General features: G+C 44.3%; 1 protein-coding gene across 2 annotated transcripts in view; it reads left to right on the forward strand.

Moving 5' to 3' along the window:
- Positions 1-13612: 13612 nt before the first annotated feature.
- Positions 13613-22082, forward strand: part of cpne9 (copine family member IX) — a 672011-nt gene continuing 663541 nt past the window's right edge. For both annotated transcript variants that reach the window (XR_005635832.1, XM_039771535.1), the window contains exon 1: positions 13613-13911. Coding sequence is in view for 1 of the 2 variants with exons in the window: in XM_039771535.1 (XP_039627469.1) it covers positions 13835-13911 (77 nt within the window). In the remaining variant the exon portion in view is untranslated. The remainder of the gene's footprint in view (positions 13912-22082) is intronic.

The following is a 22082-nucleotide window of genomic DNA, read 5'->3' on the forward strand; positions in this document are numbered from 1 at the left end:
ATGACTTATGTGAGATTTTTTTCTTGGAAGTTTTTCATATTGTTTGCTGTTGTCCACTGTTGCTCACCATTGGGTCTCGTGTTATCAGAAACTTTGTTATGTCCATTCACCAAACAAACATACAGTTAAGCAAGTAACATAAAACGGCACAATTTTTGGGTGCAGTTTTCCATTAAGTGTTATGGGAATCTGTTTGCAACCTGCTCAACCCTCTCAAAAGCAGATGTTAACTGGAACAAAAACCTGCAGGCCACATGGGGCATGGAGTCCCCAAGACTGAGTTTGAGGACTGCTGATCTACACCATTTCCCTTGGCCTTTGAGAGGAGTCCAGTGTTAAAAAAATCAACTGTAGAATCGTGGGGAAGAGCAGAAAAATGTTGTCTCTGGACAACACCAGTGTCGTTGTCAGCTTGAGTCCATTAGGTCCTTAGACAGTAGAACGAGTGCCCATTGGTTTTATATCCTCTGCTGAGCAGAAGAGGTGGGCCAGATTGCCAAGGTTAATGCACCCATACCACCAGCACATCAGAAGAAGTCATCCACCTGAAGCTAAGCATGACGCCAGTAGCTGGATGGGAGACCATCTAGGAAAAGCTTGGGCTGCTGCTGAAAAATGTGTTGGTGAGGCAAACAAGTGGCACATACCCTGTGGTCTGAATATTCATCCCAAAGCCCCAGTGCAGTGACGGGGGGCACTGTGTTGTAAAAATGTCGATATCCTTTGGATGTAAGACCGAGGTCCTGACTCTCTGTGGTCATAAAAGATCCCTGGGCATCATTCAGAGAAGAGTTTATCGCAATGCCAAGGCTAAACTGCCCAGTATGGCCTGGTCATTCTGGCCTCCTAATCATCCCCTGTCTTGAATTGGCTAACAACAACAACTGGTGCAAAAAGGGGATTCTGCACATTAGTAGTGGTTGAAGTGTCACCCCATTCACTATGTAATGCACTTTGATTAGTGAGAAAAAGCTCTATATAAATTTTAATTATTATTAGTATTATTATTATTATAGGTTGGCTACATCCTAACTATGGAGAGGAAACAAATCTGTTACTTCCTGTGCATAAGTAAACACGGCCCTCATTGCCCTCCTTGAGTTGGTCTCCATAAAAGTGATAGTTGATCACAGGTTACATCCCTAAAATTTGCAAATGCCTAGTTAAATGTTATATTCTTAATTCCACCTTTCAGAGCAGATGATACAAAGTACATGCGCTACTTTTTTCTTTACTCTTGCAATAGTATATTTAATTAGCTCTGATTCCATATCAGTCTCCACAATCCAGTGTTGTAAAAGCAGGGTTCAGTAACATATGATTGGAAATCTCCCATGGCTTTTCCTTATACTGTATGTGTGTGGGGCGTCGTTTAATTCCTATTCCTGGTCATTGCCTGTGTGGAGTTTATCTATTGTCTTATGTCTGCATGGGTTTTTTTTTTCCTTGATGTTCTGGTTTTCCTCCGACAGCTTCAAGATGTGCGTATTAAATTACATGATGGTCCTAAAGTTTCCCTACATCTTTATTTACAGGATTCGCTCCAGTGACGAAATGGCATCCTGTCCAGGGCTGGTCGCTGCCATGCACCTGATGTGGGCAGGAGAGTGTTTCGGCCCCCAGGGACCCTTAGCTGGATTAAGAGACTTTGAGAATGTTATACAGTTATGGCTGTATATCTGTACATTTATCTAAGCACTCTGAATCCATTTCCTGAGTGGACTGTTATCTAAGAATAAATCGAAATGAACTGAAGAATGTAATCTATATATATTAAATGGAATTTCTCTCTGTCTGTTAGAGCATCACATGAAAACCACCACAGCTATTTCTACAAAACTTTCCTGTATACTCAAACTTTGAATACTGGCTAATAACATTTCAGATTTTCAATGTATAAATATCTAGAAAACAAAGTTAAAACTGAGAGAATCAAACCAAAACAAGGACAGTGGCTAAGGCCACTTGAAGCCCTATGGCCAATTCTCACAGGTCATGAGTGTGTATATTCATATTAAATAAATAAGTAATTAGTTATCCCTCTCTCTGTCTGTCTGTCTATCTATTGATATACTGTATATATATATAATACTAGCAAAATACCCGCGTTTCACAGCGGCGAAGTACTGCCTTAAAATTTTTATTAAAACAAAAATTAAACCTTTTTAAACTGAGGGAAAATATACCAATAATTATTTGTTAAGGATCTCTTTGTATACCACATTGTCAGTCCTGCCCTCCGGTTGTAATATGACCAAGCTGTGCGCTGAGCTTACTCTTGATCATGTAACGTACAGTTGGCCATGTGAACAGTAATCTTGTTTCAAATCTCACAGCTTGGATTGCTGCTGTCATAATCGGTTTGAGTTTCATGGTTTGTTTCAATTCCGTTAGTATTTGCATGATTTGTGTTGAAGAGACATTCGGCATCTGTCAAGCGTTGTAAGTATATAACCAGTTTCATCGATAACTTCACATCCAGCTTTTGAGAGTTTAAACATTCATAAACATCAAAGAGTCCACTACTCAAATCGTCACCTGTCAATCTAAGATGTTTAAGAGGCATTGGCGGTCGTCAAAAGGTGTAAAATATTTGGCCATTTCGGTACACTTGAAAGCGACAACCGAACAATTCAGCAGCAGCCATTAACTCACATGCAGATGCATAGGTGAAGGGCTTAAGCATTTCACTCTTATAGTGCTCCTGTATAGTATAATTATCTCCTGTACCGTCATCAGTCCACACCTTGAACCTGTCCCAGTCATTCAATACATAAGACACAATGTTCCTCCGGATATCAAGAGTGAGCCTAAAATGGCCGTGCAATATGTAACAAAGAGAATGGAAAAGGTAGGTGGTATCTCTGGGCATGGAAACCACTCGGTAAGTGACAGTTCTTTGATCGATGGTGATCACCTCGATAGACATGTTAATGGGGTTACGGTTGGAATGATAAAGGAAATGGGTACCTGAACAATGTAAAGTAAGTCTAAAATACCTACACAATAACTATAATCGTAATAAACGAACAATAAAACAGCCAGTTTTATTGTCAGTCAGTCAGTCAGTGAGTCAGTGAGGGTTTTGCCTTTTATTAGTATAGATACTAGCTGTATGAGCCCGTGCTGTAAAAAGCCTGGGGTCCAAGAAACTATTGAAATCGTCAGAAGAAAAAATGAAATGTAGAGATGTCATGTAATTGAAATCAACTACTCTGGGCGTCTCTCTTCTCGGAGGATTCGTTTCCTCACAGATGAAGTCCTTACCCCGACTCCACCTCTCACTTCCGGGCTGGACAGGCACACACACTTCTACGCGTAGACGTTTATATATAACATATACTGTGTGTGTGTGTATATATATATATATATATATATATATATATATATATATATATAGTGGCAGTAGGGGGCGCTAGTGCTCCCTTGAACCCTCAGGGATGACTCCAAACACCAGGTAAAAGTCCAAGACCTTTTATTTTCTTTTAACACAAATGTGCACCAAGCACCCTCCACACTACTCCTACTAATCACTAAATAAACACAATCTCTCTAACAATACTCTCCTCCTCGCCCAGACACTTTGCTCCTCTCCCACCCAGCACAGCTCGTTGTCTGGACTGAGGCACCGCCCTTTTATAGCCCCTGACCCGGAGATGTTCCTGTCCCAACAGTCCACAGTTCCTTATTCCTTCCGGGTCAGGGCAATCAGTCCTTTACTTCAACCCGGGAGCACGTCGTTCCTTCCCGTCACGTGACCGTGACATACTCCCGGGTTATAGGGCACACAAGAGCCCATGAGCCCCCCTACAGCGACTCCTGGTGGTCCCCAAGGTATCCAGCAGGGCTGTGTAAAAACACTACATAGACCATAAGGCCCTGCTGGAACTCAGGGCATGATCCTGCTGTCGGGAGAGGTCCTCCTGGTGGCCTGGGGGTGAGGGCCGGGGCACGAAGCCGGCAGTCCTCCACAATATATATATATATATATATATATATATATATATATATATATACTGTATACAGTATGTATATGTGTATGTGTTTCTTACCTGCCTGGAATGCCTTCGTAACAGAAGGAGCTTGCATGGGGCAGTACCTCCCCCTGAAAGACAGAGGGCAGTTACCCTGGCTTGTTACAGGCCCATGGGTTTGGAGCATATAAGCTCAGCCTTTCTGGGGCCAATGGCCACCACCAGGGGGCACATGGAGATTGCTTGAGCTCTCCTCTGTAGGGCTGCTGCCACACCTGGAAGTGCAGCTGGAAGCAGATTATGGAACACCTGAAGCACTTCTGGGTGTTCTATAAAGGGGATCATCTCACTCCATTCAGGGAGCCAGAGTTGGAAGGTGGAGGACAAAAGCTTGCCAGGAGGGGTGGAGGCAGAAGGAAAACAGAGAGAGAAAGAGACAACAAAAAGAAAGGAACTGTCTGTTGGTACTTGTTTGTACTGTGCTGTGCAGTGGGGAATGAGACAAAAGTGTTTCTTCACTGAAATAAACGTGTGTTGTACTGAACCTGGGCTCCGTCTGGGGAGCTTACAGAGTATATATAAAATCGAGAATGACAAGACAACGATAAAGAGTTGTGCTACCAGCCTGGTCACCCTGTATAAATGGATTTGGAAAAACATGCAATGATTGCAGAGATGTCTTTACAAGCACAAGTTCACAACAGAACTGACTAAGATGGCAGGTGACTGGGCACCGGAAATGAGGTCAGTGGTATTATAGCTGTCAATCACATGGTCAGTAGAGGGAGGAAGAAAAAGGGCATTAAGAAAGAATGCCAACCCCTGGACCGGTGGTAGAATTACAGTCACTGGAGCCCTTAAGTTGTCCCGTATGCGTACGTACAGTATGTGACAATATACACATTACAATATCTATATTATGCAGACTATTGTTGCCATTATATATGTTGATGTGTATTGATATTTATAGAGTTGCATATTTATTTTTTATCGTCTTTTTATATTTGTCTTTCTAATATACAGTTTTAGAGTTTAGCAACTAAGCATTTTTCTCCATATTGTACAGTGTATAATCATATGTGACAAATAAAATTTGATTTGATTTGATTTAAAGGTATTACTAGTGAAGTTTGTAGAAATTACATGCAATGATTGTTGATGATGTCGATTCACTTTGTCTGTGCTGAAACTCCAAACAGAGAAAGCTATCCTGAATTATGGTACAAAGTCATTAAATATTCAGCATGTTGGGACTCAAAAGAAAAAACGTGTTTAAAGAAATGTCCTAAAGCTTTCGTTAATTCAACAGATATGAGTAAGGCTGGCTTTCCTAATTATCGACGCAGAGATAATCAGCATGAACAACACACTTTGTTGTTAAAATTGTGATGATCGATAATTTAATGATTGTACCATATAACCCGTATTTGCTCAAATGATTCGATGCTCATATTAATGTCGAGTATTGTGCATCGGTTATGAGCATTAAGTACACCTATAAGTACATTCATGAAGGGCACGATAGAGTATGCATAACTTTATCGAAAGTCTCAGGGCGAAGTTCAAGCATATTTAGTGTGGTCCGACGCCCAGGAGGACCAGAGGAGGGCTTGTGCCTCCTCCAGACCGTGAGGGGGCGTCCGCCCTGGTTATGTGGGGGGCTTGTAGGCCCAACCCTGTAGGGACCTGTGGCCACCGCCAGGCGGTGCCCCGGTGCCTGAGGAACCCTGGAGCCCAGCACTTCCGCCACACCAGGAAGTGCTGGGGGGGGAAGAAGACAGGAGACACCCGGATGGCTTCCTGGTGCACAGCCGGCACTTCCGCCACACAGGGGTGTGTCCAAGGGGGAGTGCCGGGAAGTAGCTGGAGCCCATCCGGGTTCCTACTTAAGGGGCCGCCTCCCTCAAGTCATTAGTGGATGTCGGGTGGAAGAAAACAGAGCTCGGGAGAGGACGGGAGGCACAGTGACTGAGAGTGTGGCCTGGACTTTGGGGAATCGGTGCGAGAGGCACTAGGGTTTGTGTGCACATTAAACTTGTAAATAATAGATAGTATTGTAAATAAACGGTGTGTGGTGGAACTATGCTGTCCGTCTGTCTGTGTCCGGGTCCCAGTCCACATTAGATATTCGGTACGTCAGTGCAATGGAAAGCAGGTGGTCTTTAAAGGAATTGCCAATGCACGATTGAAGTCATTCTGTTGAATTATTACCAGTTCGTTTACCAGGTCAGAATATGAATCAGTTTAAAGAAGGCAAAGAAGCACAACAAGCTTTACAGGTGGTGAAAAAAATAATACTACAGTAATAACAATTGGCCTATTTTGAACTTAATAAAAATGACGTAAATACAAAAGCAAATACGTTTTCTTTCAATTTATGACGTTTGACTATTTTTTACTATGGTTAATTACTCACTGTAATGCAAAATAGTTCTATTATACATACGTAACAGTTCCCATGAAAACAACAATCGGTTTAAATTGTACATCTGCATACCCAAATGCGACCGGCAGAGCTGTGAAGTGGCTGGGCTGGGGGTTGGAGAGTGAAGTGAGCAGGGGGCAGAGCCCCCTAGTTTCATAAAAATAAAATTTTGATAACCTGCATTATTTACTTATCTGTTCTACCACTAACTAAGTCCCATGGAGTCTGTAATGCAAATGACCAGCATTAAATACCCAGCTGGTCCCACCCAATGTTGGCTGTTACACCTCTGGGGGATGTTGTACTGGCCTTGCAAAGCATTATGGGGGACTGGGGAAAAAGTTCTCTAAGACTGGTCAAATAATCAGTAAGTACTTTTATGAACAAGGGTGAACGCAGCACATTTGCTGTGAATAACACTTTGGCAAAATTTGCTCATCAACCAGTTACAACTATCAGCTAAAATAATACTAAATTAATAGCACTACATATCCACAAGATGGCAGCAGCAGGGCAGTAGTGTGCCTTATTGAAATTGCTTGGAAAGAATGGCAGATCATTTATTTAGAATCTCTTTGTCCTTTCTTATATCTTAATCTTCTTCTTACTATTATTCTTGCTGTTATATATATTTATTTACAGTATATATATATATATATAATATAAATAAAATGGAATTTCTGTCTGCCTGTCTGTTTGAGCATACTATGTAAACCACAGAAACTATTTCTACAAAACTTTGCAGTTATTTCCAATGTAACATAACTTTGAATTTAGGCTAAGAAAATGTTACATATTATACATGTAAGTATCTGTAAAAAAATGAAAACTAAAATAACTTCACTCAAAGTTGCCATTTTTGCTGGACTTATGTGTCTTTTAACCTCAATATCTTCGGAACATAATGTTATGCAAATGCAATTTTTACTTTTAAAGAATTAGAAATAATTGCAAAATAAAGCAACATTAATTCTAGCTTCTTATGTTGACTACAATAATTACTGAGATTTTGTAAATGCTGATAACAAAGATTTTTATGTTTGCTGCTCAATACCTCGTTAATGGAGGGCTGTATCAAAAATCCTTTCTCTGTTTTCTAAATATTCATTTTATGATGAAAAAATAAATAAAGGCTGTATTCAGTTTTTGTCTATAGGTCAAATAATAAATGAGCAGAAGACCCATCTGTGATGAGATCTGTGCTTGAGATGGAGTAAGAAAAGTATTTAAGATGTTGGGAGTGAGGGAGGATCTGCCAGGAGTGCTTCTTAGGGATTAGGGGGCTGCTGTGCTGCTTAACACTCATATACAGTATATGTCACCCTGCAGCGACTGAGCTGTGTGCTACACACCCTGAAACATTTCACTGTTATTACTGAACTATTGAGATCATTACCATTCCTGTTCAACTAATTGTTCTTTGGTACAGTATTTCTCTAAGTCTTACAGTTAATTTCACAAAAAATTTTTGCATGGGCTTAATAAGCTCAGAAGCATATGATTGAAAGTAATACAAAAAATACACGTCTGTCATTCTGCCATAGTGAGGAGGTCATAAGCAAATACATCTATCTATCTATCTATCTATCTATCTATCTATCTATCTATCTATCTATCTATCTATCTATCTATCTATCTATCTATCTATCTATCATATAGTGCCTTTCACATCTATCTATTTATCTATCATATAGTGCCTTTCACATCTATCTATCTGTCTATCTATCTAATCTATTATATATATATATATATATATATATATATATATATATATATATATATATATATATATATATATATATATGTTCAATTTTACATGTGCAACATACACTTTATCACTTTTCTGGATGAAGCCAGGTAGAACACCTAGTTAATACCATAACACTGGACTCTAAATGATCTTGTCAATGAAACAAGTTTTAAAAGGTATTCATTTTTGCAGTTGCTGTTTCATTAAGGTTCCCTTCATCTGCTCTTAGAATTTAGTGGAAGATTAATGTGAAAACATGCATACATGCATATATGCATACATACATAAATAAATAAGTAAATAAATAAATACATACATACATACAAATAAACAGCTTCCTTAAATTATAAACCAAGGTGCAGAAGTCTTGCACTTAGTATATTAGATGTTTTGATTTATTGGCCTTCTGACTGGGAAAGGGAAGAATAACCATCTGGGATGCCGAACCATTCAGGCTGTCCATCCTCCTGGCATGGCAAGAGGTTGCAATAAATCCATTAATCCTAACTGGGAAGACAGTCCACCTATGCCACCTTTAAAATAAAATATGCATACTGAAAATATTATATATATATATATATATATATATATATATATATATATATATTTATATTTGTGTGTGTGTTTGTGTGCGTGTATATATATATTGTGAACGGTACCCGGGCACAGACAGGCGGACATGTTGTTTTGTCACCACCACACGTTTATTTACACACTATTTACAATTATTTGGTCACCAAGACCCCAGTTCATCGGTCACGAAGACCTAATCACGTGCACAAACCCCAAACTCCCAATGTCCTGGCCACAATGCCTTTCTTCGGGCGCCTCCACTCTCCACAGCTTCGTCCTACCTCCACCCGACTCCAGCCCTGAATGACGGGAGACGGCCCCCTTTTATGGAGGACCCGGATGAGCCCCAGGTGCTCCCGGCAATCTTCTGGCCACGCCCCAGCGTGGCGGAAGTGTCGGCTGTCCTCCCGGCTGCTCCCCGGGCACCGTCCAAAGTCTTCCCCAGCACTTCCTGGTGTGGCAGGAGTGCTGGGGAAACAAATCCCAAGGCATTGGGCGCCTCCTGGCGGTGGCCACGGGCCCCTACAGGGAAGAGCTTCCAAGCCCTTGACCCGTGGCTCCCAAAGCAACCCGGAAGGCGAACCCCACGTGGTCCAGGCCGGGCTCTGACCCTCTTCCGGTCCCTCCTGGCGCCCCGGCGGGTCATAGCCCCTGGCATCCCTGACAGTGCCCCACAGCCAGCGAAGACCACTCGTGGGTAAGAGCGACCCGCCCCGCGAGGGCAGCAGAGCCCCGAAACGGGTCCCACTCGAGGATAGCCGGGGTCCGGCCCCGCACTCCTAGCAGGGACAGGGGCGGAGACACAATCTGCGCACCAACCCATGGTGCATCCCTGTGCCTCGCACAGGTTGTGCTCCCCCCTTTTACCGGCACCCCGGGGCCTCCTCGGTAGGCACCCCCTCCGGGACCTCCACGCCCCTTTGTTCTGAGCCACTCGTTCCCCGCTGGCTCCTCCAGCTGCGAGCGCACCTGCGCACCGACAGAGAGATCCTTCTGCAGACGGCCCGACATCAGAGGGCTGTTCCGCCACGAAGGGTTCCTTCAACTCGCCCGGGGTCCGTCCCTACAAAAAAGAACACAGGGGCAGAACCGCTGCCAAAGCACCCAGCTCGTGCCACGCACGGGCAGCGTTCCCCCCTCCAACCGGCACCCCAGCACTTGCCTGATCGGCACCCTCTCCGCGGCTTCCGTGTCCCTCTCGACGATGGAGTCGTCGGCACCGCCCGCTCTCTCTCCCCCGGCCTCAGGGATTCCCTCTGCTCTCCCAGAGGGCAGCCAGCCACACGCTGCACCCAGCAACGCGTCTCACCTTATCGGAGGAATCGGCACCCAGCCTCTTAATCCTCCCTTTACTTTCGGACGCCTTGACGATATGCGGCTCCGTATTACTCAACACGAGCCCCTTTCCCGTCTGCGTCCGTAACATATCGGAGGAATCGGCACCCAGCCTATTATTCCTCCCTTCACTCTGGGACGCCATGACGGTTTGAGACTCCTTATGGAATAAAAGGCGCCTCTGTCCCGTCTGCGTCCCTATAGTGCGGAGCAAGACCGCAGCCGACTCGGGCGGGCGCTAGGACCCGGGGCACTTAGCAGCCCGTGTCCCTTCAGCGTCCTCTCGGACTCCCCCCTCGCCGCGCATGCAGTCCGCGGCGCCGCACCTCCTGTCGGAGGGCTGCTTACTCGGAACTGCTCATTGTCTTCACAGCCTTTTCAGCAGACCCTCCCATATGCTTTACGGAGTCGGCTGTACTCACCGTCTCGCTGTACCTCTCCGCTGGAGATTCCAGCGTCGCGCCGTCCGTCGTCGATAGAACGTTCTCAGCGCCGCAGCCTTCCTCTCCAGTACCAGCACCTCAGCCCGGAGGGCACATAGCACCTGTAACACACGCTGCCCGGCGGGCTGAAGGGACGCTCCAGCTCCGCCAAAGCAGCCGGCAAAGACAGGAAGTTAACCGACGCGAGCCTACCTGACTGTCGGCCTCCGGCGCCGGCCACTTCCTGTGGGCCTTCTCCTCCGGCCCAATCGGGTCTCCCCCCTGCCCGTGATGGACATTCCCTGGTCCCGCCTCTCTACAGTCATCGGCGGGCACGCAAGACACACCGTCCAATCGCGTGCCTGTCAGGGGGAGGGACTTCCGGTCCGCGGCCATCTTGGCTCCCTTTCTGCGGCGGCGACGTGCTTGCCGGCAGCCTTGCTGTTGCCAGCGCCTCTCGAGCTGCAGCGTCTCCTTCGCAGCCCTCGCGGCTGCCGCTGTGCTGCCGGAGCCCCGCAAACCAGCATGCGCCCGCCACGGACGCGGATCCTGGAGGTCCCTGCCTGGAAAACAAAATACACGCCCGGCCCCCAAGGGCCGGCTGCCGATAGGCAGGGAACTCACCTCCCAGGTCCCGTCAAACCGAGGAAACGTCCTCGGCGTGGCCTCTCCGGACGCCATGCCGTCCCGGGCGCCTCCAGCAACGGCGCGCTCGTTGGAGACCGCTGCACTCTTCCAATGCACGCCGCCCGCCCGCTTCAGGGAATAACGGCCCTCCTGCGGACCCCTGGCGGTCCGTGGGGTTCCTTTACCCCGCGGGGCTGTGTGCACGCAGCACCCGCGGACGGGTGGGGTCCCCTGCTGCACCGGGCCGTCCACAACAATATTTTTTTGTACAGGTCTCCGCCTTGTAACAGGCGGAGCATCCTGCCGACTACGCCAGATGTGAACGGTACCCGGGCACAGACAGGCGGACATGTTGTTTTGACACCACCACACGTTTATTTACACACTATTTACAATTATTTGGTCACCAAGACCCCAGTTCATCGGTCACGAAGACCTAATCACGTGCACAAACCCCAAACTCCCAATGTCCTGGCCACAATGCCTTTCTTCGGGCCGCCTCCACTCTCCACAGCTTCGTCCTACCTCCACCCGACTCCAGCCCTGAATGACGGGAGACGGCCCTTTTATGGAGGACCGGATGAGCCCCAGGTGCTCCGGCAATCTTCTGGCCACGCCCCAGCGTGGCGGAAGTGTCGGCTGTCCTCCCGGCTGCTCCCCGGGCACCGTCCAAGTCTTCCCCCCAGCACTTCCTGGTGTGGCAGGAGTGCTGGGGAAACAAATCCCCAAGGCATTGGGGCGCCTCCTGGCGGTGGCCACGGGCCCCTACAGGGAAGAGCTTCCAAGCCCTTGACCCGTGGCTCCCAAAGCAACCCGAAGGCGAACCCCACGTGGTCCAGGCGGGCTCTGACCCTCTTCCGTCCCTCCTGGCGCCCCGCCGGGTCATAGCCCCTGGCATCCCTGACAATATATATATATATATATATATATATATATATACACTCCCCCAAAGGAATATTAGGAACACCTGTTCAATTTCTCATGAATGCAATTATCTAATCAACCAATCACATGGCAGTTGCTTCAATGCATTTAGGGGTGTGGTCCTGGTCAAGAATCTCCTGAACTCCTAACTGAATGTCAGAATGGCAAAGAAAGGTGATTTAAGCAATTTTGAGCGTGGCATGGTTGTTGGTGCCAGACGGGCCAGTCTGAGTATTTCACAATCTGCTCAGTTACTGGGATTTTCACGCACAACCATTTCTAGGGTTTACAAAGAATGGTGTGAAAAGGGAAAAACATCCAGTATGCGGCAGTCCTGTGGACGAAAATGCCTTGTTGATGCTAGAGGTCAGAGGAGAATGGGCCGACTGATTCAAGCTGATAGAAGAGCAACTTTGACTGAAATAACCACTCGTTAAAACCGAGGTATGCAGCAAAGCATTTGTGAAGTCACAACACGCACAACCTTGAGGCGGATGGACTACAATAGCAGAAGACCCCACCGGGTACCACTCATCTCCACTACAAATAGGAAAAAGAGGCTACAATTTGCACGAGCTCACCAAAATTGGACAGTTGAAGACTGGAAAAATGTTGCCTGGTCTGATGAGTCTCGATTTCTGTTGAGACATTCAAATGGTAGAGTCAGAATTTGGTGTAAACAGAATGAGAACATGGATCCATCATGCCTTGTTACCACTGTGCAGGCTGGTGGTGGTGGTGTAATGGTGTGGGGGATGTTTTCTTGGCCCCTTAGTGCCAATTGGGCATCATTTAAATGCCACGGGCTACCTGAGCATTGTTTCTGACCATGTCCATCCTTTCATGACCACCATGTACCCATCTTCTGATGGCTACTTCCAGCAGGATAATGCACCATGTCACAAAGCTCGAATCATTTCAAATTGGTTTCTTGAACATGACAATGAGTTCACTGTACTAAAATGGCCCCCACAGTCACCAGATCTCAACCCATTAGAGCATCTTTGGGATGTGGTGGAACGGAGCTTCGTGCCCTGGATGTGCATCCCACAAATCTCCATCAACTGCAAGATGCTATCCTATCAATATGGGCCAACATTTCTAAAGAATGCTTTCAGCACCTTGTTGAATCAATGCCACGTAGAATTAAGGCAGTTCTGAAGGCGAACACGGGTCGTCAAACACCGTACTAGTGTGGTGTTCCTAATAATCCCTTAGGTGAGTGTATGTATATATATATATATATATATATATATATATATCTGTGTATGCACACTATATATTAATTGACTACTATGCTACTATAAAAGATCAGGTCCTTTTTTCTGTTAATTAACTTAATGCAGAAGTAAAAACGCCTGTTTTATTTATTTATTTTTTTTTTTTGACGCATTTTGCTACATTAATTAAAACTCGTTCTCGGTATGTTTATCAGACTATGTATGAGGATCTGAAGGAAGGGAAATGAACCAAAACACCTCTTTCGCCTGTATGTTTATTTTCTACAGTCACTGCTGCCACCTGCAGATGGTCTAGAAAGGAAAAGAAAAAGCTAAAGGAGGCGAGAGAGCCGCCGATCGGAGTCAAAGCCCGGTGCCGATTTCACATCTTTCTGGCTGTCATATGGAAGGAAAAAAAACTGAGTTTTGCCCTCTTAAATGAAGTCAAAGAGACTCCGATCTGCTGTATCGTGGCGCGTAGTAGCGACTGTTCTGTAAACAGAGGGGTGGCTTCTTTAGAGACTTTGTTTGAAAAGAATACATTTTAAAAGTGTGGGAATATCCTAAAGAATCACAGGCGGAGAATGGCGTCTATAGGGGAATTCGACCCTCTTCACTCTACAGTTCCTGCTACTAAAATTGAGGTCACCGTATCGTGCAGGTAAGTGCCTTGATTATATCTGGGCTTGTGGAAAATATTGGTTCAAGGTTTAAATTGCCAAGTCGGAGAAAGCGAAGAAGTCGTAAACTCTGTGAATGTCGAGGTCGACACGCTTTTGCGAAACTAACGGAAAAACTAAGTTGCGGCATGTAATAGAGTATTAGTTAGTTTAAAGCCAATTGGATAATCAGCTAATCAGTCATAAAATACAGGAATACTCAACCTGGCGCTGCGCATGTCATCAGAACAATTTGTAGAGGAGTGAATATACACGTATTTACAAATAAAAATTGCTTTAATGCTTGGCTTTGAAAAAAGGGGGCATGAAGTGGCTGACATTTTTGAGTATTAAAAGGAGACGAAAATCTATCTATCTATCTATCTATCTATCTATCTATCTATCTATCTATCTATCTATCTATCTATCTATCTATCTTTCTTTCTTGTTTCACGATTTTGCACCCTGTCTCAGTTCCCCTCAAAATGCTTGCGTTACCAAAAGCAGCTTTTCCAGTAGGGTTTCGCAAAGTAACCATTTCAGTAAATTAAATAAAAAGAAAGGGGAGACATGCAGAAAATATAGTCACTTGTTTAACGCTCACGTTTTAGAAAGGGGAGGGACAAATTCTATAAGCACGTGCAGGTAAATACGAAAGAACAGTACAAAACCAAAACTCAAGATACCCAGTAAATGTGTCTAAGAAGTGCTTGTCGTCGAGGAACCTCGCACAATCATGAAATAAGTGCAGAAAACACATAAATACTTCTGACACAATGCGTGTGGAAAATATAAGCAATTCCATCTTACGGCTGCAGTGTCTAAACTGTAAAGCAGGTAGAGGCAGTTCGTCACATTTTATAATTATATGAATCAGCGTTATTAAAAATTGAATGTCACGTCGTAGTTCATAATTACCGCGCCACATTGTATTAGATGAAGTCGATTCGAAATTTAAACGGAAATCCTAATAGGCTTCTACTCCTGGACTAGGATGTGGCAAGTCCCACCATTTCAGCACCCTGGACAAGAACTGCCTCTTGACGCGCTAATCTTCCAATCTAACAAAACCCGCTTAATTCTCCAATGCAAGGATGCCGGGTCATAACATAATAATGAAGACTACATTTAAAAAGAAGAGAAACTATATGCACAACCGAGTGTGCACCTTCATACGCCATACGTTTATTACTTATTAAGAAAATAAGTTAAACCCCTACATTGTATTGCACATTATGCAACAGTGAGGAAGCGACCGCGCGATATTAAACAGACGGGTGCGCACTTGGGAGGCTCGTCAAGTGTTTCCCCACTACTACGGTATATAACGCGTGTGGGTGAGCGTGTAGATATTGCATGTAATTTTTCTCCCTCGTTCCAACTCGATTAGGTATGAATAAGTTTCAATGCAATGTTGTATTAGTACAATTGCATTCATTGTACTCAAAAGGAAGGGTAGCTTTAAACATTCCCTGCATGCACTTTAATGACCGGGCATCTCCTCCAGGGTTAGTTCCTGCCTCGCCGGCTTCTACTTCAGTAGGCTGTGACTCCCTCGACCTTGGATTGGATTAAGTGGGCCTGATAATGGATACTCGAATGCGGCTGTGATTTCAGCGCCCATTTTTTTAGTTGATGACTTGACGGAGAGTATTAAACCGATAAAACCTATACCTGTGTTTTCTGATTCAAAAGCAGAGACTGGGCAGCCACATCCCGCGTGGGAAACATCAGGAGCCAAGGAAAGCTCGCCCTGGACGGGTCCGTCACTCACTCATAATTTACAAAGCAGTCGGCACAATATACAGATGTTCAGGGTGTGAGTAAAAGGAAATAAGATGAACACCTCGTAGACAAAAGCAGAACGCGCAAAACGGACAATGGATATACGGGAAGGCATATCCGGGTGTTGTTATCGCCCCCAGTTACTTTGTGTTGGAAAAATCAGACTCATAAATTAGATAGTAGTATATAAAAACTATTTTCAATTACGTTTACATGTGGTTAAGGCTGTGGACTTCAAATCCTAAAATTATGTGTTCAGATTTCACTACTACTGACAATATGTGTGACCCTGAGTAAGTCACTTCAACTGGAATAAACGATGCAGAAGAAGTACATCAGGGTGCATCTCAAAATGTACGTCAGCTTGGATAAGGGCGTCAGGCAAAAAAGTAAACGTAAATGTAATAAATATCTGTAATAATTTAATAAATATATGTACCGCCTTTGCTCTGTTTAATAAGTGGTCATTAGGGTTGCCCCAGGATTGCTCTGTTTTTCAAATTTATCAGTGTTGGAGTCTCGTTCAGGAACAACAACAACAACAAATCTCTGAATTTTAAGAATGTCAATTAAATTGCATCATATTAACATGTTGCACCAAGGAATGGATATTTGCTTATTTTGGTACTAACATTTCAGAGCCATATTGATATGCTGTCATAGTGCTGTAACTGATAAAAGTTTTATGAGTTTCTTCACAATCAGTCTGTCCTGCAGTGTTGAGGTTCTTCACATTAAGTGTGTTGAGAATTCCGAGAAAATACATTCAAAATATTACATTATTTCCTTTGTCAGGTTTTTTGTCATAGTACAGTCCTTAAAATAAAGGTGCCAAAGTGATCCTTCCGAGTGATGCCATAAGTAAAGCAATTGTGGTTCCCAAAACAACCACCCATCCATATGAAGATTCCAGAAAGAAACTTTGTATGCTCCAATCCTTAACAGGCTCCAGAAATTACCACAGATGACAAGAGATTTGTGAAATAGCTGATTTTAAAACAGTCTCCTGCTGCATACGGTAACACAGGCTAAGTTCAGGTTATTTTTGATTTGCTAGTATCCTGCCGACTATACCTTAAAGATTTCTGTTTTGCCCAAATATTAGGAAGCTTTTCAAAGCCCAATGTCACATGCAAAGAATCCATCACAGAATCAAAAGGTTCTTTATGATGCAATGAGTCTTACAAAGAACCAGACAGCCCAGTAAAGTGCCAGTATGGGACTGTTACATTTAAGAGTTATATTCTCTGAAGCTAGTTGGATGATAATAATAATAATAATAATAATAATAATAATAATAATAATAATAATAATAATAATAACCGGGGCCCGGTGATGCAGTGGGTAGCGCTGCTACCTCGCAGTGAGGAGACCTGGGTTCGCTTCCCGGGTCCTCCCTGCGTGGAGTTTGCATGTTCTCCCCATGTCTGCGTGGGTTTCCTCCCACAGTCCAAAGACATGCAGGTTAGGTGCATTGGTTATTCTAAATTGTCTCTAGTGTGTGTTTGGTGTGTGAGTGTGTGCCCTGTGGTGGGCTGGCACCCTGCCCGGGGTTTGTTTCCTGCCTTGTGCCCTGTGTTGGCTGGGATTGGCTCCAGCAGACCCCTGTGACCTTGTGTTAGGATATAGCAGGTTAGAGAATGGCTGGATGGATAATAATAATAATAATAATAATAATAATAATAATAATAATAAAGTTTGTATTATTATTGATGCAAATAAAATGTACAACTGATTACTTTATATGTAAATGAAACACATGCAAAACACGAACATCTCAAGTTAAACACCAGTCACTACAGATCCCACTTCAGCTGACCTTTGTAAAGTGTCATTGTTTGCATACGTTTTATAAAGAAAGATGTCCGTATTGCTAGGGATTTGTGTGTTTTTGTAAAAAAAAAAAAAAAAAAAGACTAATATCTGAAAGTTTTTAATGCTGCCAAATATAGTAGTAAAAAAAAGTTTATATTTAAAAATCAATGAAAGCTGTTCCATCCATCCAGGTTCTGCTTGCTCAGCTCAGGGTGTGAGGAGCTGCAGTCTTTCCCAGCAGCATCTGACACAAGGCAGGAACCTTCTCTTGATGTAGTGACCATCACATCCAATTCATTTCATAAAACATTTCTTTACTTGACACAATATGTTTTATTTATGTAGCACTTTTCATACATTCAAGAACACATTAACAAGACAGTAGAAATTACACACAAGAAAATGAATAATCCTCATTGAATACTAATATCTTAGCTAATAACGTAGCACTTCATGGGTACAAGTTGTATTGGCAGCTTTGCAGTTATTTCCTAAAACGCTTTCTAAGTTTATTGTTATTATTATTCAGTCAGTCAGTCAGTCATACTCCAACCCACTTTATCCAACACAGGGTCACGGGGGTCTGCTGGAGCCAATCCCAGCCAACACAGGGCACAAGGCAAGAACAAATCCGGGCAGAGTGCCAGCCCACCGCAGGGCACACACACACACAAACACCAAACACACACCATGCACAATTTAGGATCACCAATGCACCTAACCTGCATGTCTTTGGACTGTGGGAGGAAACCCACACGGGGAGAACATGCAAACTCCACGTAGGGAGGACCCGGGCAGCGAACCCGGGTCTCCTAACTGCGAGGCAGCAGCGCTACCCACTGCGCCACTGTGCCGCCTGTTATTATTATTGATAACTCTATTTCATAATGTACTGTAATGTCTCAGACTGTCCTGTGGCTCACCTAGCACGTCATAAACATGAAGCGATGCCCCCCAAGCCAACCTTACACTCGACGGCAGAAGCTCCAGAGCAGGTCAGCTTCTCCCATTACAACATTTTTACTGAAACATTCAGCACTTTTGTAAAAACGAAAATCTGTTGTCTCTCCACATCTCAAGCTGTTTTGTAATTTTAACAGTATTTTCATTTTCGTTTCTTGACGTGCCCCATCACACACACTTTTGACTGCTAATAGATTAGGTCCACCCTTATCAGCGTGGTTTCCATTTATTCCTACCGTTTGGCTGCATTTTGCCAGTTTGTGAGTTGCTTCTCCGCAGTCAGTGCCCAGCACACATAAATTAGGCTCTCATTATTAAAGCTCGAATTGCGCTGCTCTCTGATGCAATGCCACTAATGTTTAAGAAAGCCTGGCATCATCTTTCTCTCCAGGCAAGAAGTATACGCTGTAAGTTTTTGCAGTGCAGCGAGGCCTCATGCCAGCACGTTTTGTAACTGAACAATGCATACCCTCTGCTTGAATTTAGAAACTTTTATGGTGAATTTGGGCAATAGATATTGTATGTGTACGTATTTAGTTAAACTGTCTAACTTCAAAAGTAAGGAATGGTTTAGAGGACGTGACTGTCCATCGTTCACTGCTCTATAGACTGTGGCAGATGGCCGGGATGCCCCTTCACCACATCTGCCAAAAGGACAAGGGTGGGAAGCCCAGTATCTCCCCCTGGACACTAGATGGCAGCATCCCTGGGTGACTCAAACTCCCCCAGGGCTTCATGGCGATTGGAGTTCTGTGCAGCTCTGTGGGGTTCCGCAGGCGCCGGCAGGGGGTGCTGCACCAGGAACGACTGGCCCCTTTTGGGCACTGGTTTCTCCGCACCTGGAAGTGCAGCTGGAGCACTTCCAGGTGCCTGATAAAAGGGAGCCAGCAACCACCACTCATTGGCCAGAGTCAGGTGGAAGGAGGACAAAGCCGTGGAGGAGTGGTGGTGGTGAAAGAGAGGAGTTTGGTGCCTCAGTGATTAGTGCTTGGCACTGTGTTGTGGCTGGAGGGATTAAGGAGAAGATGTGCCCTCCAGCTGAAGAAAAATAAAAGAGTATTTGTTTTACATGTGCCTCCTGTGTCCAATCTGTGTCGGGTCGGGCACAATATAGCGCCTTTCTTACAAGACTTTGCCAGTTTCAAAATTCTGCAAAGCAAATTCTAACCGTTTTGTGGTAATAATCTCACTTTTAACTCAGAGCAGTAGTCACTTAGTTCAAAATGTAATCAAAACATTATTGAAATAAATGCTGGAGATGAGAAGGAAAAAGAATGTGTGAAGCTATTTTGCTAAATACTGCATAAGGAACAGTAAACGGTTCAAAGACCACCCTAACCCTCAATATTCCATTCTCATCCCAATCCCCTCGCAAATCCCAACTGAACCTTAAAGAATGAGAGCTGAAATGAGCTGCAGAGGTGGAGGAAGCAGTGTCAATCACTGGCCACCCGACTCCAATCCAATCTCACCGCAGAGATCCATTTTTCAGCACTGGAGAAAGATGTCGTGTTAATCTGTTCTGTAGATCAGTCAAGAAAGTTTAAAAAATAAGAAGAGTGGATTTTCACAACCTGAGTGAAAGGCAGAGAATCAAGTGGTCCACACGAGGCTCACAAAGGGCTGGTCACTGGAAGAGAAAAAGCAGGACATCTGACATCATCTGGAGCAGTGCATCAAAGTACGCCATGAAACCGTCTAACATTTGAACTTATTATGGTGTGCTCTGATGCTAAATTACATTTAAGAAGTCTTATTATATGAACCAGCTATTTACACAAGACATTTCCATTATGGGGCCTTTAGATTATAGTAAGAGGCACACATACAGTAGGTATGTGATTGAAAAGGACCATTTATCTACTCCATGATTGGTCAATATTAAAATACATTTGAATATGTTATTCAAATGAACCAATGGATGAAGAGAGCTGTTCTATTAGATTCCTTCAGTCCTGCCATAGACAGCTCAACTGCTCCCAAATCGTGAAGGAAGGTTCCACCACTTGGTGTTTGAGGATGACTTGTGTTCTCTTATTTTATTTATTAATATTATTATTTTTATTGACAGCCACAGCACGCCCAACCTACCTGGAAAGGGGTCTCTCTTTGAACTGCCTTCCCTGTGGTCTCTTCCATTTTTTTCCATACAACATTTTTTTTTTGGGGAGTTTTTCCTTGTCTTCTTAGAGAGTCAAGGCTGCTGTCAAAAGGCAGGGCCTGTTAAAGCCCATTGCGGCACACCTTGTATGATTTTGGGAAATACAAAAATAAATTGTATTCTATTGCATTGTAAATGATACAAAGCCACCCCATATACTTGAAAATTGGTCATGGAAAAAAATAAAAGAGTGATAGGACTTTACAGACTTGAGTCCAAAACAGAACTGACTTGCAACAGACAAAATTGCCGCTCTTAAAGCTGGACAGGGGAAATGACGCCATCAGGACAGGAAACGGCAGAGCCGGAAACGAAAGTGTCCTGTAGTTAGTCTGCAGAGGAAAAAAGAGAAAGGATCAGTGCACTCTGCCACCCCCTGGTCCGGCGTGGAATTATCCTCAAATGAGCCCTTTAGGTGCCCCCTCATGCGCACGTGTGTGAGAATGTAAATAAGGACATCCATTCTGAATTTCACTTCTTTATGTACTGAAAATGTTCCCTAACGTCATACCAACCTGACATGTTGACATGGTTTCAACATGCACGTTTTCCATGTGCTTGCATGGATTCCCGTGGCTGCAAGTGGTCCATGCGAGGACTATAGTAAACCCTTTTTAATATGGACCAATCATGGAGCAGATAAATGGTCCTTTTCAATCACATACCTACTGTATGTGTGTCTCTTACTATAATCCTCACAACCTTAAAACCAGCCACAAAACACACTGGTGGTCCCAGAGTGCAGGACGGTGTATGCATATCATGGCTCCGGCACTTCAGAACATGTCCTCCACACGTCTGGACCAGGCCAGTAGCTGAATGGGAGACCATCTAGGAAAAGCTTTTCTTATTGGTGGAAGAGGCCAGCAGGGGGCGCTTACGCTGTGGTCTTCGTGTGTGGATCTCAATGCCCCAGTGCACTGACAGCCACACTGGAGAAGGTTTGAACCGGTGGGTGCGACCAAATGCATGACAGCTCTGACATTCATGACAGAGTTAAACATTTAGCTCGACTCAAGTGAGGGGTAATTGGGGAGTCTGTGCTTTAAAAATGTGTGACATCGTTTGGATAAGATTTAAAGCTGAGGTCCTGATTCTGTCTGGTGGCTTGGGCAGTTTTCAGAAAGAGTGGGGTGTTTCTCAAAGTCCCGGGCTAATTTGCCCAACCAAAGCCCGGTCATTTTGGCCCCCTAATTATCCCCTGTCTCTAACTGGCTATCTATCTCTCTTGCCCCTTCACTGCCTAACGGCTAATGTGTGGTGAGCAGACTGGCGCAACAATGGCTGCCATGCCCAGATGGATGCTACACACTGGTGGTAGTTGAAGTGGCTTCTCATTGTCTAAGTCAGTGGCTCTCAAACTGTGGGGCGGGCCCCCCTAAGAGGGCATGAAGTAACAAAAAGGGGGGCACGAAGATGTGAAAAAAGAAAACAAGAATGAAAAATATG

This window comes from Polypterus senegalus, chromosome 12 (genome assembly GCF_016835505.1).
Source record: "Polypterus senegalus isolate Bchr_013 chromosome 12, ASM1683550v1, whole genome shotgun sequence".
Classification (NCBI taxonomy): Eukaryota; Metazoa; Chordata; class Cladistia; order Polypteriformes; family Polypteridae; genus Polypterus; species Polypterus senegalus.